Source organism: Ovis aries, chromosome 6 (genome assembly GCF_016772045.2).
Source record: "Ovis aries strain OAR_USU_Benz2616 breed Rambouillet chromosome 6, ARS-UI_Ramb_v3.0, whole genome shotgun sequence".
NCBI classification, from domain to species: Eukaryota; Metazoa; Chordata; class Mammalia; order Artiodactyla; family Bovidae; genus Ovis; species Ovis aries.
In genome coordinates, this window is record NC_056059.1 from 114,771,999 (window position 1) to 114,798,190 (window position 26,192).

Below are 26,192 nucleotides of genomic sequence, written 5' to 3' on the forward strand. Positions count from 1 at the left end.
TCTTTCCTCTGCTCAAACCATTTCCATCTTTTTTTTTTTTCCCTTTCTTTCTTTCATTAATGGCCCAAGTATCATGAAAACAACAGAAACCAGAGCCGAGGGGAACTCACCACAGCCTCCCCACCTCCTTCCCTCCCTCCCCTCCCCCAGCCCTGTTCAATTGCCCCTGGCCCCTGGCCCCTGGCCTCTGGCCCCTGGCCCCAAGCAAAGGTGACTTTTCTGCAGCTGCGTCATTGCAGTCACTCTGTCTGCAGCCTGGCTTTCACATGACAATGTCTTGGGAGAATTTTTCCCAAATGATACATGATAGCCCCTTTTAAATGACGGCAAAACTTTCAACTCAGGAAACCGGGCCTTGTTCAGCTAAGCCAGACTCCTGTTGTTTGGGTATCTGGGTCGTCTCCATATTTCACAGTTATAAACTGTGCTGCTAGGAATATATTTACACCCACAGGTATTTATTTTTTTATTTTCACGAGTTAGTCTAAAAAGAATTTCTGGACCAAGGATATAAACATTTGTGGAGCTTAGCTGCTTTCTAAAAGGGTTCCACCTTGCCATCAGCAAAGTTAGAATAGGCCTGTTTTAACACGGCTTTGACAAATTCTGTGTTGTATCAATTCTATTTTCCTTCTACTTAAAAAGGTATAAATGGCCTCATTCTGTCGTTTTAATTCACCTATCTCTGAAAACTAAAATGGGTAAACAGTTTTTATTCTTTGCTTAGATTGTTACTTGTAGAGATGTTTAAAAAATACTCAAGTTCCCTAAGAGAAAAAAAAAATCAGACAAAGGCTACAAACAGACCAAAGAGAGGAAAAATCCAAATAACTACAGATTCTATAAAAACATTCATAAGCATAAAGTGAATGCAAATTTACTTTAAAGTGAAATAGTCTCTTATCTGTAATATGTTCACATAAAATAAAATCCATAAAGTGTAGGAATGAAGGAGAAAGTGACATCATGGAAGAGGGTGGGCTAGAAGCACGGAGTCCGTCTTCTCACTTGGGCAACGATCACACTGGCAGAACCCTCCTGATGTAATGATTTTGGAACTTCTGGTCTGTTCCGAGGCTTGCAGCTTCCAGGGGAAGGCTTGGAGGGTAAGTCATTAATTTCCACAGTTTTGGCTCTTCCCAAGGTAGCAGCTAAACGTCTCTCCCGACCTCCCCCTCAGTCTCAGGACAGCATCCGTGCACGTGTTCCCGGAGCCGTGGACACACAGCTTGCAGGATTCGTGATGCTAATCCCTGGGCACCAGCAGGTCTGGGGTTGTATGCTCGTGATCATGAAGTACTTAATTTCTTCCACTTGGTGGTGGTTTTAGCATCTGTAAAACAACTCCGGGATTGTACGTCAGACACTATTATCTAGGTCCTTCAGAGAGGAGCTAAAGCAGAGGATACGGGGAAGGGTCTGTCCTGGGAAGACCCCATAGGGTCCTGCTGGTCTTACAGCCAGGGCCTGTTTCCACCCCCACCTCCACATTTATTTTCCTTCTTTTCCCTTTTGGGAGCCAACATTTAAGGACAGAGGATGAGATGATCAGATGGCATCATCAACTCAATGGATATGAATTTGAGCAAGCTCCAGGAGATAGTGAAGGACAGGGGAGCCTGGCGTGCTGCAGTCCATGGGGTCACAAAGGTTCATACATGACTTAGCAACTGAACAACAGTTTAGGGATGAGGATGTTCAGAAGCAACCGCCATATGGAGGGATTTAGAAAGTCACCAAGCATGCCCAGGAAAAAGCTCATGCTCAGATAAGACTTGAGGAGAACTTCAGTTTATACCTCAGGCTGATTCCCAAGACACACACAGCCTGCAGCAATAAAATCAAAATTAAACAAACAAACAGAAAAGCCAGCAAACCCTGGGGGGGGGGGGGAGTCTGATTTCCAGAGTTCCTGCGTTACTAGACTCCAATATCCAGTTTTCAACAGCAAGGAGACCACAAGGCAAGCAAAGCAGGGGCCATCCATGCAAAGGGGAGAACGCCAGCAGAAGCGGCCTCTGAGAAAGGCTGGATGGCAGACCTGCTGGACAGACTTTAATGTAACTGCCTGCAAGATGCTCAAAGAAGTAAAAGAAACGGGAGACAGTCAGGAAAGCAATGTACTAATGAATTAGAAATACACGCCTACTTCATTTTATTACACCCAGCAGATACTGCATTCTTTTTAACAAATTATAAGTCTGTGGCAACCCTGCATGGAGCCAGTCTATTGGGCCATTTTTCCAACAGCATTTGCTTTTTTGTCTTTGCATCATATTTTGGTAAATCTCACAATATTTCAAACCTTTTCATTATTACCATATTCATTATGATCAGTGACTTTTGATGTGACTGCTATAGTTGCCTGGAGCCAACTTAATTGATAGACGTGTTGTGTGTTTTGGCTGCTCCGCTGAGCAGCCATTCCCCCATCTTTGTCCTTTTCCTCTGACCTCCCTATTCCCTCAGACATACCAAACTGACATTAGAATGGCCTCTAAGTGTTCCAATGAAAGGAAGAGTCACACTTCTTTCACTTTAAATTAAAACCTGGAAATGATTACACTTAGTGAGGAAGACCTGTTCAAATCCAAGACAGGCTGAAAGTCAGAACTTTTACCGCAAACAGCCAGGCTGTGAATTGAAAGGACGAGTTCGTGAAGGAAATTAAAAGTGCTGCTCCCACGAACACATGAACAAACAGCCTTATCGTGGAAATGGAGAAAACCAAACAGGCTCATCACTGACCTGGAGAAAGTCTGAATCATCTGGATAGAAGATCACACCAACTACAGCATTCCATTAAACAAAGCCAAAACCCAGAGCAAAGTGCTGTGCTGTGCTAAGGAGCTCAGTCATGTCAGACTTTTTGCAATCCCAGGTTCCTCTGTCCACGAGGATTCTCCAGGCAAGAATACCAAGGTGGATTGCTACGCCCTCCTCCAGGGGATCTTCCCAACACAGGGATTGAACCCAGGCCTCCCACATTGTAGGCGGATCATTTTACCATCTGAGCCACCAGGGGAGCCCAAGGCAAGCGCTAACTCTCCTCAATTCTATAAAGGCTGAGAGGTGAGGAAGCTGCAGAAAAAATGTCTGAAGCTGGCAGGGACTGGTTCATGAGGTTTGAGGAAAGAAGCTGTCTCCATAACATCATTGTGCAAAGTGAGCTGCCACAAGTTATCCAGAGACAACTAAGATTATTAATTAAGGTAGCTACCTCATTGGAAAAGACTCTGATGCCGGGAGGGATTGGGGGCAGGAGGAGAAGGGGACAACAGAGGATGGGATGGCTGGATGGCATCACCGACTCGATGCACATGAGTTTGAGTGAACTCAGGGAGTTTGTGATGGACAGGGAGGCCTGGGGTGCTGCAATTCATGGGTCGCAAAGAGTCGGACACGATTGAGTGACTGAACTGAACTGAACACTAAACAACAGACTTTCATTGTAGACATACAGCCTCTGTTGGAAGAAGATGCCATCTAGGACTTTCATAGGTAGAGAGGAGAAGTCAGTGCCTGGCACCAAAGCTTCAAAGGACTGACTGACTCTCCTGTTAGGGGCTAATGCAGCTGATGACTTTCAGTTGACACCAATGCTCATTTACCATTCTGAAAATGTTAGGGCCCTTAGGAATCATGATAAATCTACTCTGCCTGTGTTCAGTAAATGAAACAAAGCCTGAATGATGGCGTATCTATTTGCAGTGTGGCTCAGTGCCTGTTTTAGCCATACTCTTGAGACCTAGCGCTCTGAAAAAAGATTCCTTTCAAAATATCACTGCTCACATCAGGTGGCCAAAGTATTGGAGCTTCAGCTTCAGCATCAGTCCTTCCAATGACTATTCAGGACTGATTTCCTTTAGGATGGACTGGTTGGATCTCCTTGCTGCACCAAGGGACTCTCCAAGGGACTCTCAAGAGTCTTCTCCAGCACCACAGTTTGAAAGCATCAATTCTTTCATGCTCAGCCTCCTTTGGGGTCCAGCTGTCACATCGGTATATGACTATTGGGAAATCCATAGCCTTGATTATACAGACCTTTGTTGGCAAATGGATGTCTCTGCTTTTTAATATGCTGTCAAGGTTGCTCATACCTTTCCTTCCAAGGAGCGAGCATCTTTTAATTTTGTGGCTGCAGTCACCATCCACAGTGATTTTGGAGCCCAAGAAAATAAAATCTGCTTCCACTTTCCCCCCACCCATCTATTTGCCAGGAAGTAATGGGACTGGATGCCATGATCTTAGTTTTTTGAATGTTGAGTTTTAAGCCAGCTTTTTCACTCTCCTCTTTCACCTTTATCAAGAGGCTCTTTAGTTCCTCTTTGCTTTCTGCCATTAGAGCGGCATCATCTCCCTATTTAAGGCTGTTGATCTTTCTCTCGGCATCTTGATTCCAGCTTGTGATTCATCCAGCCTGGCATTTCACATGATGTACTCTGCATAGAAATTAAATAAACAGGGTGACAGGATACAGCTTTGATATACTCCTTTCCCAATTTTTAACCAGTATGTTGTTCCACGTCTGGTTCTAACATTGCTTCTTGACCCACAAACAGGTTTCTCGGGAGACAGGTAAGGTGATCTGGTATTCCCATCTCTTTAAGAACTTTCCACAGTTTGTTGTGATCCACACAGTGAAAGGCTTTAGTGTAGTCAGTGAAGCAGAAGTAAATATTTTTCTGGAATTCCCTTGCTTTCTTTCTGATCCCGTGGATGTTGGCAATTTTATCTCTGGTTCCTCTGCCTTTTCTAAATCCAGCTTGTACATCTGGAAGTTCTCAGTTCACATACTGCTGAAGCCTAGCTTGAAGGGTTTAGAGCATTACCTTACTAGCATGTGAAATGAGCGCAACTGTATGGTAATTTGAACATTCTTTGGCATTGCCTTCCTTTGGGATTGGAATGAAGACTGACCTTTTCCAGTCCTGTAGCCACTGCTGAGTTTTCCAAATTTGCTGACATGTTGAGTGCAGCACTTTAACAGCATCATCTTTTAGGATCTTAAATAGCTCAGCTGGAACTCCATCACCTCCACTAACTTTGTTCACTGTATATTCATTCTTATTCTTCATCTTAGTTTAACAAACCCTAAATCTTAGCTGGTGCCTTGCTTCCCAGCTGGGACTAAATTTTACAGCTTCCCTCGCAGCTACATGTGGTGATTTCTGAAATCTGGCCAATGAGATTAAGTGGAATCGTCAGGTCTGGGAGACTTCTCAGAGCCCTATTTTAAACACTAGCCTTTCCCTCCTCTTTCCTCTCTCCCTCCTTTTGCCTTGCACATTGACAAGATGGCTGGCTGGAGCTCTAGCAATCATCCTGGACCATCAGTAGATGGGGCAGAACTGGGCAGGAGAATGGTGACTCAGAAGGAGCCTCTGTTCCTGGCGACTCTGTCCCTGGTGATTCCAGCTTCTACACTGGGATGTCTACCTCTGGAGTCCTTTTACATTTGGGGAAAAATGAGTTTCTATCTCATTTGAGTCACTTTTTTTTGCAGTTTATATTACTTATGAAGTGAACTCGCTCAGTCGTGTCTGACTCTTTGTGACCCCATGGACTGTAGCCCACCAGGCTCTTCCATCCATGGGATTCTCCAGGCAAGGATACTGGAGTGGGTTGCCATTTCCTTCTCCAGGGGATCTTCCCAACCCAGGGATCAAACCCGGGTCTCCCGCATTGCATGCAGGGGCTTTACCCTCTGAGCCACTGGGGAAGCCCCTATATTACTTATAATCAAACCTAATTCTCCCTGATAACAAACACTAGCAACTCTGATGTTTCCACATATTTCTCCAGACATATAGACGTGTGTGTGTGTGTGTGTGTGTGTGTGTGCACGCGCGCACGCACTCAGCCTCTCAGTCATGTCCTTTGTGACCCCATAGACTCTTTGGGACTCCGTGGACTGTACCTGGCCAGGCTCCTCTATGGGATTTTCCAGGCAAGAATACTGGAGTTGCCATTTCCTCCTCCAGGGGATCGTCCCCACCCGGGGATCTCTCCCGCAGCTCATGCATTGGCAGACAGACCCCTTACACTGAGCCACTTGGGAAGCCGGTATAAGTATACACACACATGGAAACACATGTGCCTATGTGTGATATTTCAATGTCTTTTGTTTAGAAATGGAGTCAACAAATGTCTCTGCTTCTAACTTTCCTTTTAAAAGAAGAATAATATGAATGATTTAAGGGGAAAATTGTATATTACTTATCACTCTCTAAACACCAAGGATTTTTAAAAGACTGGTCTCAGTGCGTGGAGAGAAACGAGCGCCCTCTAGCTCTGCTTGGGGGAAAGGAACATAATGTAACAAGAACTTTAAAAATGCTCCTTCTCTCAGATGCAGCAATTTCCCGTTTTAGATTTATGCTGTGGTAATACAGAGAACACAGAGATCTATGTCTGGGAATGTTTATGCCTGTTTTGCACATCATGCTGGAGATGCTAAAAAGCTCACCAAGTGGGGAAATATTCAGTGAAATATGGTACATCCACAAAAGGGAATATCATGCAGTCACTAAAAGTGGTGTTTATAAATAATTGTAACAACAGAGAAACATGCTCCTCATATAACACGCAAGAGCAAGCTACAAACCATACTTGAGAAAGTATATGAATCACATTTGGGAACAAGCCCAGAAGTAAACATTTTTAAATGTTTGTATCAGGTTTCTCTAGGAGCAGTACTACAGGCAACTTTTACTCCCTTTATGCGTTTTCCTTTGTTTCCCAAATTCTAGTAAATGTCTACTCAGGTTTTGTAAACATTTACCCGGGTGTGGGGGAGGCAAACTCAGAATGAAGGCAATAGCCGTAAATACTGATCGATCCCGGTGTGACTGATGCTGGGCACTGCGTGAGCTCGGCACCTCGGGCCAATAGAAGGTTTTCTCATGCGGGGCTGCAGGATTAGTGGTACCCGGAAGGACACCTTGGCTTAGCATGGAGAAATAGGAGAGGGGAGGTGGGCGAGAGGAGCAGAGATGCCCCACTTCCCAGGCCACTCGCCATCACCCTGCTGTCCCGTCTCACAGAGGGAACCGCAGGCCTGTGGCCCTGGCTCTGTAAGCCCTCCCTGGCTGTGAGCTGCTCGGGGTCCGTGGGCCAGGGCCCCGCCGCGCTGCAGGGCTGCCCCTGGGAGGGAGGTGCATCGCAGCTGTTTCACAGCACTGCCCCCCTCGTTTTTGCAAAGCCCTTGTTTTTGGCTGCACAGCCCCGGGAGGTGGGGGTGGGAACAGGCAGGAGGGGAGGGGCCCTCACCAGCCTGCACCCTGCCCAGGCGGCCTCTTCACCGGATTGAAAGTCTGTAAAGGGAAGAGAACCCCCAAACTACACCGGCCGCGGTGGGCGGAGCCGCGGTCGTGACCAGCATTACCCCGCCCCCTCTGCCATCTGTCCTTGGCTCCTGGATCTTGGAAGCTCCTCCGCCAGAGGGGCAATAAAAGTCTAGGAGTGATAGAAGGCAAACCGGAGAGGCTGCAGCATAAAAGCTCGTTATGGCTTTGAAACAGGCCTGTTCAGATGCCTTTTCATGTGGCTCCCACGCAGCGTTTGGCGCTGGCTGGGAGTGAAAAGGAAAACAAGAAATTCAGCTTAGCCCTGGGTTTCTTCTTCTTCCTTTTTATTTGACTGTGGATTTTTTTCTTTATTCTGAATTGTCAAATCTGGAACAAATCCTGAGAGGGGGCGCCTGGCCCACTCAAGAGCTGCCAGGCATCCTGCTCCAGGCGGGCTTTGGCCTCGGCCGCTGACCTTCTCCGGGCAGGCCTCCTGCCCTCCTGCTGGCCAGGCGCCTGCCCTCAGCTCCCGCCAGGCCCTGAGCCGCCCACTGCCCTGCACGGGCCTTGTTAGCTGTGTGTCCAGCAGGAGGACCAAGGGCAGGGGCGTCCTGGCCTGGAGGAACTGTGGGCAAAGGGCAGCTCTCTGTATGTAGCAGGCCATCGAGGAGGCCCTGGGCATGAGGCTGAAGCGAATTAATCCAGCCCTCCTTCCCAGTGAACAACCTGGAGGGCAGAGACCAGTGTGGGTCCCCAGCAGGGCCCAGGGCCTAGCACAGCTCCTGGCACACAGCAGGCCCTTAATGAACACATGCTGAGTGAGTGAACTGACAGATAGCTTATCTGATCCTTAGGATGGAGTCGGGGAGGGGCCCGGAAGGAGACCCGTCCCTGCCTCCCAGGGGTGATGGTCTGGGGTGCATGGGAGTCTCAGGCTCCTCCTAACTGCAGGGATAAGCAGGCAGCGGCATGGCAGGGGCAGGGGGTGGGGGGAGGTGTCACTGCACCCCGCCCAGTGTCTGGGCAGTACCCCCACCCAATGTGGAGGGTGGGAACATGACCCCCATTTTGAAGCTGGGAGAACGGAGGCCCAGAGAGGTCAAGGGACTTGTCTACAGCCACAGGGCACTGCGGGCAGAGCCGGGATGAAAATCTGGGTCAGCCTGACGCCAAGAGGGCTGTGGCCGTCCCCCACCAGTCCCACCAGGTCTGAGGCCTGCCCACCCCTCCCCTTAGGCCTGCCCCATCCCCCCTACCCCCCACGCCCAGGCCAGCTTCCCTCCCCCACACCGGCCCCCAGCCCGCACTGACCCCGCTCCCCCACGCCCCCAGGATCTGCAGGTCATCAGCACGGACGAGAGCCAGGTGTTCGTGGCCGTGCAGGAGTGGTACCAGACCGATACCTACAACCTGTACCAGTCGGACACGCGCGGCGTGCGCTACTCACTGGTGCTGGAAGACGTGCGCAGCTCGCGGCAGGCGGAGGAGAACGTGGTCATCGACATCCTGGAGGTGGGACCTGAGGGGCGTCTTGGGCCCACAGCCTGGGCTCCGCCCACTCCCTCCTGGCCCCTCTCACTTCTGCCCTGGCCCTTCCCATTCCAACCCCGGCCTCTCCCACCCTGCCCCGGCTCCTCCCACTCCCCCTCCTGCCCCTCCCACTTCCACCCAGGACCTCCCACTCCCGCCCAGGCTCCTCCCACTCCCTCCAGGCTCCCCCCACTTCCACACAACTCCTCCCACTCCCTCCCTGGCTCCTCCCACTCCCTCCCTGGCTCCTCCCACTCCCTTCCCAGCTCCACCCACTCCCGCCTGACTCCACCCACTCCCACCCGACTCCTCCCACTCCCTCCCCGGCTCCTCCCACTCCCTCCCCGGCCCCTCCCACTCCCTGCCCGGCTCCTCCCACTCCGTCCCCGACTCCTCCCACTCCCTCCCGGGCCCCCATCCCACCCTGCAAAAATGCCCTAATTTAGGCTTTGCAGATCTAGAGGATACCATGCAGGTACTTTCAGAGCAAGAGAGAAAACTCACTCTTTCTGGTGAAATTCAAAATCCAGTCTAGGAGCACTGTGTAACACTGCTCGTGAGAAGAATGGAATTCTTTTGTGGGGATGACATGTTGCTGAGTTGAGGTTCAGGTTAGCGGTCTCCACCGTCAACTTACTCGTCAGCTGTCATCTGCAGAGCCATGCGTGCCTTGAACGCCACTGCATGGAAACAGGCTGAGGGACAGAGGCTGGGACCCCTCCCATTGCTGGCCTCGCTGCCTCCCCCCACCCAGGACTGGTCTCCGCCCCGCTCTGCGTATCTCACCTTTGTCCAGCTCTCTCTAGATCCTTATCTCTGCCCTGGCCTGCAGCTCGTGTCTCTGGGGCTGGGGGTTGCGGCCTCCCTGCCTGAGATTCCCAGATCCCCCAGTGCCCTCCCTGGGGGTCCCACCCTATCTGTGTCCCATTTAAACCTCCACGTGCTCCTGTCGCATGATGCCAAAGGGCTGACCTGATCAGGTCAGAGGCTCTGAACTGGGGCTCCTGGCTCCCATGCGCTTGATTCCATACATGTCAGCCCCGCATCCACAACGGCCCAACTGGGACCCGGCCTTTCAAGGCCACCTCTTGTATCCTTGTCCACACCAGACCCTGGAGGGGCTCCCTCAGCTGCTTTACAGGTAAGGAATCAGAGGCTCAGACAGGGAAGGCAACCTGCCCAGGTACTTGGGGAGGAAGTGAGAAAACCAGGACCAGCCCAGGTCTGTCGTCCCAAGCTCTGTCCACCCTCCTGGCCAGCACTCCCTCCATCGGTCATTCACCATTAAGCTCCTCCCTCTTGGCCAATGTATTCTCATAGCAGATGCTGGTGGTGGGCCTGCCAGACTCTGCCATCCCTGCCGGGCTGGGGAGAGCGTCCCATGGGTGGCCAGCCAAGCCTTAAGCAGACAGAGCAGGTCAGCTGGGGTGGGAGCAGGCCTCCCAGACAGAGCTGGGCTGCAGCCTCCATCTCTGAGTCATCAACAGCAGCACAGAACCACCTTCTCCAAAGAAGTGATAAATGTAAGCATTGGTTTACAGTGAGAACCCATTTGTGGGTTTACTGCCCCAGCTGGACACAGCCCACGGCTTAGGGCCATTTGCTAAAAGTTACACGCAGGAAAGGCATGTCATTGACTCAGGATGAGGGCACCACAGACACCGCGGTTACACGCAGGATTGCCTGGCCCTCCGTGGGTATCCGTACCACCTGTAGCACACGGCCAGCTCCAGGCCCCATCCCCAGGACACGGGGAGGGGTAGACCACTTCTCCCAGAATTTCATACTCTACAGGAAGACCAGCCCCCAACAGTGGTTCCCACCCGCTGAGTCAGCATCTGGAGAACGCTGTGAGTGGCAGTTAGCCAGCCCGGGGTGGGAGTCAGGGAGTGCTTCCTGGAGGAAGGGATGTGGATGGATCTAAGACCAAGCTGAAGTTAGCCAGGCTTGAGGAACCTGGAAACGGCAATTCATGCCAAAGCCCAGGCAGTGAGAGGCCATGGGGACTGGAGGGAGCTCATGTGGCCAGGCCCAAAGCTGGGCCTCCTTGTAAGTGACTTGGCTTCTCTGAAATCCACCTAATGTGCGTCACGGGTAGTGGTTACGAGCACAGCTCTGGAGCCCCACTGCCTGGGCTCAAATCCCAGTTCTGATATGTATTTGCTGTGTGACCTCGGGGAGGTTACTTAACCTCTCTGTGCTTCAGTTTCCTCGTAGTGAAACAAGGATGCCAGTAGTACCTTCCTCAGAGGGTTTCTGTGCCAATTGGAGGCACAGAAGGAGGCCTCTGTTTCACTGAACACTTACAGCAGCCCAGTACTCAGCGAGCTCCCGACAGTTTTCACAGCAGAGGCCTTTCTGGGGATTCAAGATCGTGCGTGGGGAAGGCCTGGCCTAAAGAGTCTACGCGTGTGCCGGTTGCATTATCTCCGTGGTTATCATTCATCTGATGGCAGATCCAGGAAAAATGTCTTGTCCGAGACATCACAGGCAAACACTGGCCTGAGAGGCCTGGACTTTCAAGGGCCATGAACTCACACCACTGCTTGGGGTGGGCAGGGGTGGCGGGGAGGTGTCCTGGTTCTAGGCCAAATGGCAGCTCTCCTCTGGGGGCCTCCTTGTGTTGGAGCTTGGGTTAGGAAGGGGGATATGGGGGCTTCTCTGGTGGCTCAAGATGATAAAGAAACTGTCTACAATGCAGGAGACCTAGGCTTGGTCCCTGGGTTGGGAAGATCCCCAGGTTGGAGAAGGGAATGGCTACTCACTCCAGTATTCTCACCTGGAGAAGCCCATGGACTGAGGAGCCTGGTGGGCTGCAGTTCATGGAGTCTCAAAGAGTCGGACATGACTGAGTGACTAACACTTTCATGGGGGTTCCCAGTCCTGTGCCCTGACCCTGAGAAGTCCTGACCACACCTGGGAGACAGCCATGCCATCGTAATGGGCTGAACGCGACCCCCCCGCCACCCCGACCAAAAAAAAAGGTAAAACCACATTGAAGCCATGACCTTGAGCTGCTTAGGGAAAAGGATCTTTGCAGCGTCACTAAGTGAAGGGTCTTGAGATGAGCTTGTGTTGGGTTCTAAACCCATGACAAGCATCCTTATAAGGATCAGAAGAGGAAACACAGACACACAGAGAGGGGGCTCTGTGAGGACGGAGCAGAGAGCGCCTGGAGACCCCTGAAGGTGGAGGAGACGAGGAAGAGGAACTTCGGAGAGAGGACCGCGCTGCCAGTGCCTGGATCGTGGACCTCTGGCCTCCCCACTGTGAGGAAACAGAATTTCTGTTGTTTGAGCCCCGCCCCCTCCGACTTTGTGATACTTTGTCACGGCAGCCCCAGGAAGCCAGCACAGCCGTGAGAAGGGTGGGCACATGGAGCGGGCACGTCAGCTTTGGAAGCTGGCGCTCAGCTGATCAGACCCACCCCAGGGAGACTCGGCCTGCTCCTACCTCTCTGCGACAGGAGGGTCCGGGTTATTTACTGCTGAGTGTTTTCATGGAGACCAGTTGGGATATAAAAGAGCGCTTTCCGTCAAGCCATCACCGGGCAAATCAGCATCAAATCTGCCCCTGGGACATCAGGGAAGGCATTCGAACCCAGCACGAGGCAGGCTGGATGCCTGCCCCCAAGTGATGCTCAGATGGGCCTGAGACAGTGACGTCACCACGAGTGAGAGAGAAGGGGCCGTGGTCCTCCTCCCCCGGGTCGTCCCCCAGAAAGACCATCCCCGAAACATCATCTGTGGAGTGAGGGCCAGACCGCCATCCTCACCCCAGACAGCAGCCTCCTAGCAGAAGACACAGGCAAAGGGGATGGAGTCGGCAGACAGAAGATGGGAAGAGTTTCCAGCGCTTTCCATGAGGCCCACTGCACTCTCGGGGGTCCTCGCGAGTGCAAGGAGCAGAAGGGAACAGGAAACCCACGGAACCATGGAAAAATGCCCAGGGAGCCGCTGCACGACTGGCTTTGAAGATGGAGGAGGGGCCGCAAACCAAGCACCTCGGGTGCCTCTAGACGCTGGGAAAGGCAAGGACCCGGCGTCTCCCTGGAGCCTCCAGGACGAACCGGCCCCCGGCACCTTGCTCTCAGCCTGTGGGACCCACTCCCGTTGGGCTTCCGGCCCCCAGAGCTGTCACACGATCTTGTGTAGTTTAAGCCCCATCGGTCTGTCACCTGTCGCAGAAGCCACAGGAAACGCGCACACCGTTCACTCTGCATCGGAGTCTTCAGGTTCCTCCCCAGCCTGCTCCCCACCTGGTGGGCCCTTGCCACGGAGGCCTAGGAAAGCAGCGACCTCGTGCAGTCTGAGAAGTTAATGCAATGCTGCTTATTGACCCCCTTGACCGCCACATAGAAGGCACTGTGAACATCACCGTGGCCCTGAGCTTCACCTTTGGTCAGGGAACTCCAGATAAATCTTGTAACTCCGTGCCTCAGTTGCCCTGCGTTCATGCTATTTATAGAGCAGCAAAGGCTGCTTCAGGCCCATGGGGGCTCCAAGGAACTCGGGCCACACCAGCAGGCCTCAGTTACTAGGTCCCAGGCCTCCACGTCCCAGGCCTCCACGCCCAAGGAACTTGCCAGAAAAACTCATCTCCATAGGATCACTAGATTGAACAACTGGGAATTGCTGATGCTTGACCATTTCTTATGAGCCGACTCAGTGGCTGACTATGGCGTGTGTGTGGCCCACCTCCCTGGGCCCCTGGAATCCTGAGAAAGGGAGCATGGGGAACTTTGACCCTCATCCAGGGCAGGCTGGGACCAGCATGGACCCCAACCTCAACCTCCTGTGGCAACCTCCTGCGGGGCTGAGCTGATGAAGTCCCTGGAGGGAAGCCCAGAGTGACTCCACTAGTCCAGGCCCTGTGGGTCCCCTGGGAAGGAGGCAAGGGACTGGGACTCTGAGTCAGGAGCTCAGGCTAAAGACAGGGTGTCCAAGATGCGCATGCACATCAAGGACCAGGGCTCTGCTCGCTGTCTGACAACAGAGGCTGGACCTGGGAGGACAGCTTGGTGTCATGAAATGCACTTGGAAAGCGGGGTCAAACAGAACCATCTCCCAGTCAGAGCTCAGACTGCATCTCTGCTCCCTTGCACCCTGAGCCCCACTCACCTCCAGGGTGTACAGCCAGCCTTGGCTCAGGGCTGTTGTCAGGGACAAACGAGGCCTTGCACACAGAGCTCTCGCAAGGGGCCAGGCAGGCATTTACCATCCTTCTTGTGCTTCTGTCCCAGGTCCGCGGGGTGAAAGGAGTCTTCCTGGCAAACCAGAAAGTCAACGGGAAGGTGGTGACACTCATAACCTACAACAAGGGCCGAGACTGGGATTACCTGAGGCCTCCCAGCACGGACATGAATGGGAAACCAACCAACTGCAAGCCTGTGAGTTGCCTTGCTCACTGCACACACCTTCCCTGGGGTGGGCACCGGCAGCAACTGCAGGATCCAGGGGTCAGAGACGCTGACGTCTGAGAAGGGCCATCTGAGAGACATGAGCCACCTATTTCTCTGGGTGTGGTGGAGAAGGCAGTAAGAAATTCCTTGCTTTACTGAAGAGGTCAGAGAGGGGAGTGTATCGGTCAGCTCTGGTCACAACAGTGCTGTGTAACAAACCACCCCAAACAGCAGTCACTCTTTTTCAGATCTGTGAGAGGCTGGGCTCGCTCACACACCTAGGGGCTATGATTTAAGAAGGGACCTGGCATCCTCCTCCCGGGACCAGCCCAGGCACACTCTGGGCAATACAGAGGTCAGGAGGGTGAGCAGACACATTGCAAGAAGGTTGCAGGCCTGCTTGTGCTGCATGTGCTAAGCCCTGTCGGCCAGTGTCAAGGGCCAAGCAGCACACTCTGCCTGCGGAAGTGGGGGCTGGGGCTGGATAAATGGGGGGGCCAGGACACAGTCCAAATCTCATGAGCTCCAAGCTGACCCTGATCTTCCAAGGGTGCCTTTCTACATGAGTACAAGTGTAGGCTGCCCCATGTCTTGGCTGCCCTGGGGGTGGGGCAGGCTTTTCCTCTTCATTCAGCGAACTCCTGTTGACATCTGAAAACCCTGTCTGCATGTCCCTTCTACAGAGAAGCCTTCACTGGGCACACATGCTTCTGTTTCCCACCGGCCCTGACTGGAAGCTCCTCACAGGCAGGGGCCCCCATCCATTGCTGTGCTCTGTAAACAGAAAGAGCAATGGTGCCTCTTTTACACGAATATTCATTCAACAAACATGTACCAGGACCTATTATGGAAAGGCACTCTTCTGGGTGTTGAGAATACATCAATACACAAAACAGCAAGCAATTCGGCCCTCTTGGGACCTGCCTGGATCTCCTCAGGGCCCCTCAAGATGATAGGCACCCCACCTGACCAGCCAGTGACTGCCCCCCAGGACCAGGGTGGGGCTCTGCACCCTCCGGGCAGAGCCTCAGGTCCTCGTTCCCTGACCTCACCAACTAGGGGGCTACACTTGGCTTCTGCATAAGCCCCCCTCCTGCTAGCAACAAGGGATAATACACCTGTCGACCGGGGAGAATTAATTACCTGCCACTTGTAAAAGCGCTTCTGAGAACAGAATTGCTGTGAAAGGGCTAATTTTTGTATCATCATCGACAAAGTTAAGCCATATTAATCTGTCAAAGCAAGTTTTCGCTAAGAATAGATTCTTGTCTGCAATTATGCAGCTCAGCAAGGAGATAACCTTTCGAGATTTATGCCCCGGCCTTAAAATAATAAAAGTGGGAGCCAGCTGGTAGGTGCGTGGCCACAGGCAGTCAGGCCAAGAGCCCGATGGGCACAGCGGAAGGAGGACAAGCGTCAGGATGCCCAGCTCGGCCCGAAAGGCAGGAGCCGCGTCCTTGGCTCCCCGGCCATCCCCTGCGTGTGCAGCCCTGGCGGCCGTGGGCGGGGCGTGCGGGGCGTGCGGGGCGGCGTCAGCGCGGCCCTCCTCCTGGGTCTCTTCTCTGTGTCCTTCACTAAGCCGTGCAAACTCTCAATGCACAGGGCAGGCTACACTTGAGGTTTTACTTCTCATCGGAAAAGTGATTCCTTCTTATTGCAGAATACCTGGAAAATGCAGGAATGTAGAGAAAGGGAAATAAGTTACACCTGTAACTGCGTCACTCAGAACTGACGGTGTCAGGCATTTTTCTTTCCCATCCTTTGGCTTCCAGTCACGTTAAAAAGTTCTGTTAGGGATCCCGACACATGGGATTTCTGAGCCTTCTGTTTTTCTTTTAACTCTGGGTCAGAAAGATTTTCCTGGGTCATATGACAAGCTCTCTGGCTGGGAAGATCGCCTTCTAGTGACAGGGAAATGAAGGAGTCTTTTTTATTTATTTATTTATTTTTTAACTGAAGGATAACTGCTTTACAGAATTTTGCTGTTTTCTGTCAAACCTCAACATGAATCAGCCATAGGTGTACATATATCCCCTCCCTTTTGAACCTCCTTCCCATCTCCCGCCTCATCCCACCCCTCTAGGTTGATGCAGAGCCCCTTTTTGAGTTTCCTGAGCCACAGAGCAAATTCTGAAGGGGACTTTTTAACAGACGAGCATGGATCAGACCTGTTTTCGGATGCTCGGTTGCCCTTGGAGGTAGTTTTGCCTCTCTTGACCTTCGGGCTCAGAATGAAAACCTGTCCATTTTGCCGTCCATGGCCGCTCTTCTCAGACACTGGCTGAGCCGAGCGGTGGGGTGTGCAGGTGAGCAGGTCCCCTTGCTCACAGTGGCCAACAGCGGGGCCTTCCAGCCAGCCGACAGTCTCTGATGGACACCCCTTTAGCACGCCAGCCAGCTCCCACGTGTGGAGGGGCCAAGGAAGGGGAGCCCTGGGGCAGCGTGGTCCTGCCCCCTCAGCCCGTCACACCCACCCAGGCCCTGCAGGTACCCAGGCCCACTCTCCAGGACCAGGCGCTCAGCACCGCCTCCCCTGGCATCAATCTGCCCTTGAGGTCTTCCCACCCGTGCCCTCGGTAGCCCTGGGGGACCCCGCCGTGTCTAACTCTGCACCCCGAGAGCAGCCTGGTGCTCGGTGCATCCCCTCCCATCATCTGTGCAGGTGCTGAGGGCCCTGTGGGTCGGCCTCTCCAGGCCTGCCATCCCTTCATCAGCTCAGCGCAGACATGGCTGGGCCTTGTGTCAGCAAGTTAGAACCCCGGCAGAGCGCCCCCAAAGCTCCAGGACCTGCTGGAAGGACCTGTGTGGCTCAAAAGGGGACCACAGCCCTGCCAGGGTCCTGTGGGCCACTTGTGACCACAGGGACCCCTGAGATGTTCCATCTGTGCCCTCATCAAGCGTCCAGCAGTTAAGACAGCCGCAGTGGGCTGGGGATAGGGAAGGGAAGTCAGGCCTTACCACTCCCAGAGATAGTGGTACTGTGAGCACAGAGCGTCAGGGTGTGTGCAGAGGGCTGGCTGCAAGCTGGGGAGCGTGGCCACTCCACCCAGGACCTGGCACCCGGGACTCCTGGGGCGCCAGAGCAGGGCCGTGCCTGGGCCGGACCTTCTTGGCCCAGGAGCACGTCTGTGGACACAGCAGGACGGGCCATGTCCCTGCAGAGGCGCCGTCTCCTCCTGCCTTGAGTTTCCCTCTGCAGCTGAAGACTGGCCCTGCTCACAGAGGTCATGGGCACCCCTCCCCCAGACACACCATCACCCCCCGGGAGAGGGGGCTGAAGGTGCCCCGAAGGTGTTAGGTCACCAACCTGCTTCTCAGTTGTAAGAAACCAGGAGAAATCCAGGTCAGGCTGCAGCTTAACCTGCCACAGCAGGTCAGGTTTATCCTGCTCAGCCAAGCGCTCCCCTTCTCTGGGGGGCTCCCGTCTGGGGGGACTCAGCGACCAAGCTGCCTGCCCACGGGGCCCTGCCAACCTCAGGCTGCCCTGGGGAGGGTCTAGCCCACCAAGTCTGCTTAAAAGTGGGGCTCTTCCAGCTCATTTTGCCACCTCTTACTTTATTCTTTAGCAGCTTGACTGAGATGCCGGTCACATCCCATACAATTCACCCATTTAAACTGTAACAATTCAGTGGTTTCTGGAATCATCACAGAGCTGGGCGCCCATCAGCACGGTCCACTTTAGACTCAAAAAGAAACCCTGTACCCTTGAGCCACCACCCCCATTCTCCCCACCCCACGCCCTGCCCTGAAGTCCACTTTCTGTCTATAGACTTCCCTGCTCTGGACATTTGCGATGAATGAAACCATACAGGGTGTGATGAAACTAATATATACTTTAAAACTCTGGTACAGACCAATCAAGCTCCTCTCCCACTGGATCAGGCCCTGGGCACCTGGCCCAGATCAATATCCAATTTATTGATCGCTTTGATTTTTACCTTCGGATAATCTATATAAAATGTATGCATTTTACGGGCCAGAAGAAAGTGTTAAAGCAACATTAAATGTAGAGAAAAGAGAGGTCTCTCAGATGGATTTCGGTAGATGGTAGAGTATGGAGTGTCCCTAGGAGGGGTGGGCGACAGGCAGTCCTGGCTGTTGGAGGGCAGGTCACTCCCTGGGGTCGTGTCTGGTGGCCTGGGGGGAGCTGTGTGGAGACCTGGGGCCTCATCCTAGGTCCTGTGGTTTTGTGTTCCACGCAGATGTGACCGAGGGCTGGTGGGGCTTGTGGTCGTGAGTCACCGAGGTCTGGGGAGACTCAGGAGGGTCAGTCCAGAGGATACATCCTTTCAGCTCGTCTACTCCCCTGGGCCCCCCAGTCCCACCCCAGGGAGCTGGCTTGGCCTCTACCATCTCAGCAGAGTAGGGGGGATGGGGGGACAGGCAGCTGGGGCAAAGACAGATGTGGGGGTCTGACGATGCTGGACAAGAAACAGCTGGTACTTCCTCGTTCTGGGCGCCACCGGCCTGGTTTGCCTGGAAGTGCCAGCCCCCCCATCCCACCCACAGGGCTTACAGTGTGGACTTTGAACCAGGCAGCCCCAGCTGTGGCCCCAGCCCCAGCCGTGAGAAGTTGCTTAAACACACTGTGCCTCGGTTTCCCCTCCAGCACAGAGGGGATGGGAGGACGGGTGCTGAGAGCCTTCTGTGACACGCACTTCGTAAAGCATGTGGCTCGCTGCTGGCCCAGAGGCGGCCGCCAAGCAACACGAGGCGTGCTAGAGGGCTTCCAACAGCCAGCGTTTCTGCCCCTTCAGCCAGGGCGCCAGCCAGGCTGTGTCCCTGATGTACTCTGCTGATGGTCGAGAGTAACCTGGGCTCTCACACACCCACTGTGCTGCCTGCCTCCCCCAGAGGATGCAGAGTTTACGGGCTGCCCACAGCTGTCCCCTGATGCCCATGGTCACGTAAGAGGCCCCCAGTGAAGGTTCTGGGTGGATGAATGTGGCCCTGGGTCGTGCAGGCTCCTGGAGTCCCGCTCTGTGGCCCAGCTCTGCACTCAGGAGCCACTTTGGGGAACCCACCCTCCAGCACCCAGGCCGGGAGGCCCCTCCTCTGGAGAAGCCCTCTTGGCCCCAACCTGATGACCTTCACCCAGGGGTCAGCCTCCAAGCCTCCTCCCACCTTCCTCCCACTCCTCTAAGACACCCTGGCGCTGCCTTCCCGCCCGGAACCCACGGGGCTGCGTCCGCCTGGGCCCCGCCTTCTCTCGGGTCGCCGCTCCCTCCCCGGCGCTGACCGCGACTCCCTCTCCCCCTTGCAGCCGGACTGCCACCTGCACCTGCACCTGCGCTGGGCAGACAACCCCTACGTGTCGGGCACCGTGCACACCAGGGACAGCGCCCCCGGCCTGGTCATGGGCGCAGGTAGGAGGCCGCCTTCGTGGCCAGACCGCGGGAGCCACACCGCCCACGCGAAGCTCCAGGCTCGGGGTGGCACCTGACGGCCACAGGCCTGGGGCCACGGTGTGTCCACTGGAACAGCGCCACAGCATCCCCAGGAAGCCCAGGCTTCTTGGCACCTCCCCCTGAGGGACGTCTGCATGGTCCAGAGTGGACACATGATAGGTGTTCACTAAATGAATGGATGGATGGATGGATGGATAGGTGGATGGATGACCAATGGAAGAATGGATGGATGGATGGACAGATGTATGGAAGGATGGATGGATGGGTGGATGACCAGTGGAAGAACAGATGGATGGATGAATGGATAGGTGGATGGATGACCAATGGAAGAATGGATGGATGGATGGATGGAAGGGTGGATGGATAGATGGATAGAAGGATGGATATAGATGAATGGAAGAATGGATAGATGGATGGACAGATGTATGGAAGGATGGATGGATGTGTGGATGACCAGTGGAGGAACAGACGGATGGATGAATGGAAGGAGGGAAGGATGGATGGGGGGCAGGATGGGTCAGAGGATACTTGAATAGTTGAAAGAATAATAGTCCGATGGCCCAATGGAAGGATGGAAAACAAAATGGTGCATGAATCCATGGAAGGATGGATGGGTGAGTGGATGGAAGGGTAATCTGTATCATGGTTGATAGTTATTGGTCCCTAAAGAAGTTTCTAGTTGGGAGAGAGAGACACACATACAACTTACATAAGGGGAAAAAAGAAACATATGTTGTGATTGTGTCTGTCTACCCCATTAAACTAGAAACTTATTCAGGGGTCACTGAATGTGTGCTGATCAAATAAAACTCTAAAATAAGGTTTATGTGAGTTAGAAGAATCATTGCAAATAAAATCACATGTTTTAAAAGTCCAGTGCCAGGCAGCGGCTGGCGTCTGGCTTCCCTTTCACCCTTCAGAGAGGGGACAGCCTCACCAGCTCTCGGCAGCTCAGCCCTGATGCTCTGCCCACAGCTGCCACGGTGGCCGCTTCTCCCCTGCCAGGCCCCTCTCATCACCACCGTGACCCTGAGAGGTCAGCACCCCCACTTTGCAGAGGAGGCAGCGAACCTGAGGAGAGGGAAGACTTGCTCGCAACTTGCAAGGTGTCCTCCTGAAGCTTGAGACCCACCCCAGGCTCCTCTGGGAAAGGGAGTCCCCTGCCCTGGGAGGACTGCTGTGCCCCTTGAAACTGCAGAGAGCAAGACTTTGGGGCAGGCTCACCAGCCGGCCACTGGTCCTGGGGGCAGAAGGGCCAGGCTGGGGCTGTGCACACCCAGGCGTGGATGGGGCGTGTGGCAGTCAGGGAGACAGCGTGTCTGCCTCGTCACAGAGCAGGGACCGCCAAGGCCCGGGCCAGGGCTCATGGCTGCCTGACCCCGGGGCTCCATCCCTCTTTCTGCTCCAGCACCAGCTGCAGCCTGGAGAATCTGGACCCCAGACCCTGGGCTGGATGATGCATCTGACCCTCCAGCAGACGTGTCCCCGCCTGGCGGCTGTGTGTGAGAGAGTGAGCGAGTGAGTGAGCGAGTGAGTGAGTGATGAGAGGGCGAGTGAAGGAGTGAGTGAGTGAAGGAGTGAGTGAGTGAATGAGTGAATGAGTGAGTAATGAATGAGTGAGTGAGTGAAGGAGTGAATGAATGAGTGAGTGAGTGAATAAGTGAATGAGTGAGTGAATGAATGAGTGAGTGAATGAATGAGTGAGTGAATGAATGAGTGAGTAATGATGAATGAGTGAGTGAATGAAGGAGTGAGTATGAATGAATGAGTAGTGAATGAATGAGTGAGTGAATGAATGAAGGAGTGAATGAATGAAGGAGTGAGTGAATGAAGGAGTGAAGGAGTGAGTGAGGGAAGGAGTGAGTATGAATGAATGAGTGAGTGAATGAATGAGTGAGTAATGAATGAGTGAGTGAGTGAAGGAGTGAGTAAGTGATGAGTGAGAGAGTGAATAAGTGAGTGAATGAGAGAGTGAATGAATGAGTAAAGGAATGAATGAGTGAGTAAAGAATGAATAAGTGAGTGAGTTAGTGAGTGAAGGAGTAAGTTGAGTGAGTAAATGAAGGAATGAATGAATGAGTGAGTGAATGAATAAGTGAATGAGTGAAAGAATGAGTGAGTGAATGAATGAATGAGAGAGTGAATGAGTGAGTGAATGAATGAGTGAGTAATGAATGATTGAGTGAGTGAGTGAGTGAGTGAATGAATGAGTGGGTGAATGAATGAGTGAGTGAGTGATGAATGAATGAGTGAGTGAATGAATGAGTGAGTGAATGAGTGAGTGAATGAATGAATGAGTGAGTGATGAATGAATGAGCGAGTGAATGAATGAGTGAGTGAGTGAGTGATGAATGAATGAGTGAATGAATGAGTGAGTGAGTGAATGAATGAGTGAGTGAATGAATGAGTGAGTGAGTGAATGAATGAGTGAGTGAATGAATGAGTGAGTGAGTGAGTGATGAGTGAATGAGTGAGTGAGTGAGTGAGTGAGTGAATGAGAGTGAAAGAATGAGTGAGTGAGCCAGTGAACGAGTGAATGGCCACGCTGAGGCGGCAGGGCCGTCCTTCCAGACAGAGGAGGGAAGATGCGCCTCAGAAGGCCCCGATCAGAGCCCGCAGGCAGGCCGGGAGGTGAGGCCCCTGCAGGCACTGTGCACCTCAGAAGGCGAGAGACCTTGGCGGTCAGGGTGGGCATCCCACGTTATCCTGAAGAGGGGGGCGTTTCAGTGGGGGGCGGCAAGCGATACAACCAGACAGAGATGACGGCAAGGAAGAGCTTTCCGCTTCTGGGCCTCCTTCTGCCCATCCGTGCCCCAGGGGTCTTAGTCAGTGGCTGCCACTGGGGCGGGGTCCTCCTGCTTCCAGGCGGGTGTCGATGACAAAAATGCGATTTCAATGCCGCACGTGGGGCACCAGCTCCCACGCAGAGAGGGGTCGGGCCACCTGTGTCAGGCACCCTCGGTCTTGTGGACTCAGGTCCCTGGACCCGAAGGCAACGGTGTATTTAAAACGCACGTTCATGATGGCTTGAAACCTCAAATTCTTGACCAAAAGTGCAAAAGGCACAGTTTCAAATGTTCCCAGCACTCAGAAGACTTTGAAAGCTCAGGACAAGCGTTCCAGCCCCCAGGGAAGCTGCGAGGATCTGCAGGAGCTTCGCTCACCGTATGCGTGTCACAGAAGGGGGAGCGCAGGGGGTGGGTGGCCGCCTCCCTCTGCCCCTCCCTCCCTCCCCTCACTGTCCCCCTGCCAGGGGCAGGATGCTGCATTTATACTCCATTCCGCAGCTTTTTAACCTCGCCATGGCTTTCCCGAGATGGAGATGGAGCCATCTGTACAACGTGGGCCAACTGAGGTGTGAATTTTTTTACATCCTCCATCTAGCCCTGGGTGTCTGCTGGGAACAGAGAACCAGAGAGGGGAGGTGGAGTGAGCTGGGCTCCCTCGGGCCCCGCCGCTGCTGCTAAGCAGGGACCAGCTTGCCACTGGTGGCCCCCTGTGGGCTGGGCAAAGCGGCAGGAGCAGTGGGTCCAAATGAGGGCTTGTCTCTGTCTGGGCTGAGCCGCCTGAGGCAGCCGGGGGGTGATGGCTGTCTGTTTCCAGGGAGCCTCTGCGCGGATCTCCCATCACTCACCCCTCACCCTGGGACAGGCAGAGGCTGCCATACGCCCGGCTTCTGCCACATTCCAGCTGCTGGGCTCTGGGCGTGACTGGTGCCTCCGAACATCAGCACCCTCATCTGCAGAAAGAAAGACCTCTGTTTGGTGGATGCCAGGCGTGTTTCCGCAGCTCTCCCTATCACTTAGACAGCGCCTGGGCACCACCGCCTTTGAGCCGAGCTCCACGCCAGGCGCTTTCTGCTGGAAGCCTGTCCTCCGGGCCCATGGACGAGAGGCTAGACTCACAGCGGTGACTCCAATGAGGTCGGAAAAGGAGAATTTAAGAAGCAAAGAAAGGAACATTGGCTTCTAACCACCAGGGTCGAGAAGCAGCCTCAGAGGGTGAACCCAGCAATAAGCGCGGCAGGCCAGGGTGCCAGCTGGAACGTTCTCCCCCGGCTGGGCCGCGTCAAGGGGACGAGCTTCTAAGGAGGCAGCAGACACAGATGCGTGGTCTGGACTGAGGGGACCGGTCCGGTTCGGACTTGGCCCTTCCCGAGTTCTTGCTGTAGGGCGGGCGCTGCACCTCCCGGAGCCGCCCTGCCAGGTCCTGGGCCCCCCACGCAGCACATGCTGCTTCCGGCTCCGCATCCAGGGGGTGAATCCTCAGGGCCACACAGAGCAAAGGCTGCAGACGCCTCCTGGACACAGCTCCGGGGGAGTCCCACGGCCAGGAAAACCCTGAGGGGCCGGGAAGGGGAGCTCGGAGCACCTCCGTCCTCTCTGTGCCAGGAAGAGCCCCCGGGGCCCCCAGTAGGAGCCCTGTCTCCTGGTCCAGGCCGCCTTCCTCCTCGGCCAAGAGGAGATGGGGGTGGGTCTTGTGTTGATCTTCTGCTCTGTTCGGGCCCTGAGGTCCTGGCCACTCTGCAAGCTGCAGGCCAAGGAAGGTCAGAAAGGAAACGTGCATTCAGGGAGTGCTTACTGTATGCCAGGCCCTGAGAGCATGGACGCAGGGCAGAGAGGCCAGACTGTTGGGGGAGGAGGCCCAAGGAGAGCCCAGAGCAGCCAGGAGGGACACAGCACCGGGGACGTCCCCTGGGCCTCAGTTTCCTCTCCCTAAGGTGAGGGCCCCGGCCTCCAAGCTCCTGCAGAGCCTTCTGCTCTGATGGCCTGTGGACGTGTCCTCTGAATCTCCCCTGATGTCCCGCCCCCTGCCCCTGTGCCTGTTTGGTGACTGGCAGCCTGACAGCCTTGGTAGACTAAGCAAGGAAAACAGATCGCGTCACTTAAAAGAGAGACATCACTCCCCCCAAAACCACGGGCGGCAGATCCGCCTGTGGGGTTGTGCTGACCCTGCAGCCTTTGCTGCACGGCTTCGGTATTGGACGCACGGGTCCTGGCATCTCTGTTGGTGTCTGGAAGGACAGGGGGTGGAGATAAAGGGCACCCCTTCCGTCCTCTGCCCACCCCCCAACCCCCAGCTTTTGCCTTCATTCCGTCACCCCACTGACTGTGCTCAGCAGCTTTTCCTGAGCGCCTTGCCATGGCCGGGCGGGTAGAAGGGAACCCAACTCGGCACCTGCCCCTCTGCCCCACCTCCCCTGACCAACCTCCCCTCCCACCTCGCTGCCGTCGCCAAGGCCCAGCCCACTGCCTGGCACATCTGCCCCTTTCGCTTGACCAGTGGCATTCGTCTTTCGAGGCAAGGGGCAGAGGTCGCTTCCTGCAGGAATCGCTCCTGGATTCCCCTCCTTCGTGGGTCTGTTACCTTTCCCTTCTCTGCTTTCACGGTTCCCCGGGATCCCAGGCATCCTCAGCCCTGCCCCGGTTGCAGGGCATCCTTCTTCCCTGGCTAGGTGGAGAGGTCCCTGGGAGCCAGGGCTGTGGTTGCTCAGCTGGCACCCCCTGCAGCTTAGCACAAGGCTGGGGAGAGAGCAGGCACTCAACAGATGCTGATGGATACGTGCAGGGGGAGGGGGAGGGGTGGAACTGATGAAGGAGAGACGAGGGGATGGAAGGATGATGGATGGATGATAAATTAACGAAGGCTGGATAGATAATAAATTGATGAGGGATGGATGGGCGGATAATAAATTGATGAAGGAAGGATGGATGGATGGATAATAAATTGATGAGAGATGGATGGATGGATAATAAATTGATGAAGGGTGGATGGATGATTTGGATGTTGGTTGGACCTCAAAAAAAAAAGGCAGGCATGCAAGCCCTTGGCTGCTCTGCTTGAACTGGCTTTGACTCATCTCTGAGAACGATCCCTCTCCCGTGGGATTGTCTAGTGACATCTACACTTGGCTCTGGAGGAGGCGCTCCTGAGGGCACCATGTGGATAAGGCGCCAGAGGGCATGTGCTGCTCAGGTTGCTGGGTCAGGGGCCTCTGGGGCCCCAGGAAGAGTCCGGAAGGGCTACTGTGTCCTCAAAGCAGGTCCCCTTCATCCTGGAAGGAAGCTCAGGTCCCTGGCTCCCCCACCATCATCATGTGGTCAGAACGGAAGCCTGTGAAATCTGACATGTCAGAAAATTCTGCTGTTGGAGCCCCTTCTCCGGAGGCTGTCTGGGGTCACCCAGCCCAGCTCCAAGGCTGCCGTGACCGTCCTGGAGCCGTGTCCTCCAGGCGACCAACATTCTTCCTGTTGGAGTCCACTCGGCCAAGCCTCCTGGTCTTCAAACCGGAGTCACCTTGGTTACTAAGCAGGGGTTCTTTGCCCCCACTCAGCAGCACCCCCAGATTAAGTCCTAGCCCCGGAGAGTGGCCCCTTCGAGGCTGGTGACCCACCTGCCAGGCTGGTATAGGGTCAGGTGAACCAGGACCCAGGAGGAGCCTGTTGGCCGCCCAGCTGACTTGGTGCCCACTTCCCCATCCTCCAAACGGCCCCTCGATGGATGCTTAATGAGCACCTACTATGTGCTTGTCCTGGATGGCCCCATGCTGCCCGGACCGGCCTC

At 54.3% G+C, this 26,192-nt stretch overlaps 1 protein-coding gene across 2 annotated transcripts in view; it reads left to right on the forward strand.

The window, feature by feature from the left end:
• SORCS2 (sortilin related VPS10 domain containing receptor 2) overlaps positions 1-26,192 on the forward strand; it is a 489,434-nt gene that overhangs the window by 424,223 nt on the left and 39,019 nt on the right. For both annotated transcript variants that reach the window (XM_042251675.2, XM_027971238.3), the window contains exons 9-11: positions 8,622-8,801; positions 14,062-14,208; positions 19,484-19,586. In XM_042251675.2, coding sequence (XP_042107609.1) covers positions 8,622-8,801; positions 14,062-14,208; positions 19,484-19,586 — 430 coding nt within the window. The remainder of the gene's footprint in view (positions 1-8,621; positions 8,802-14,061; positions 14,209-19,483; positions 19,587-26,192) is intronic.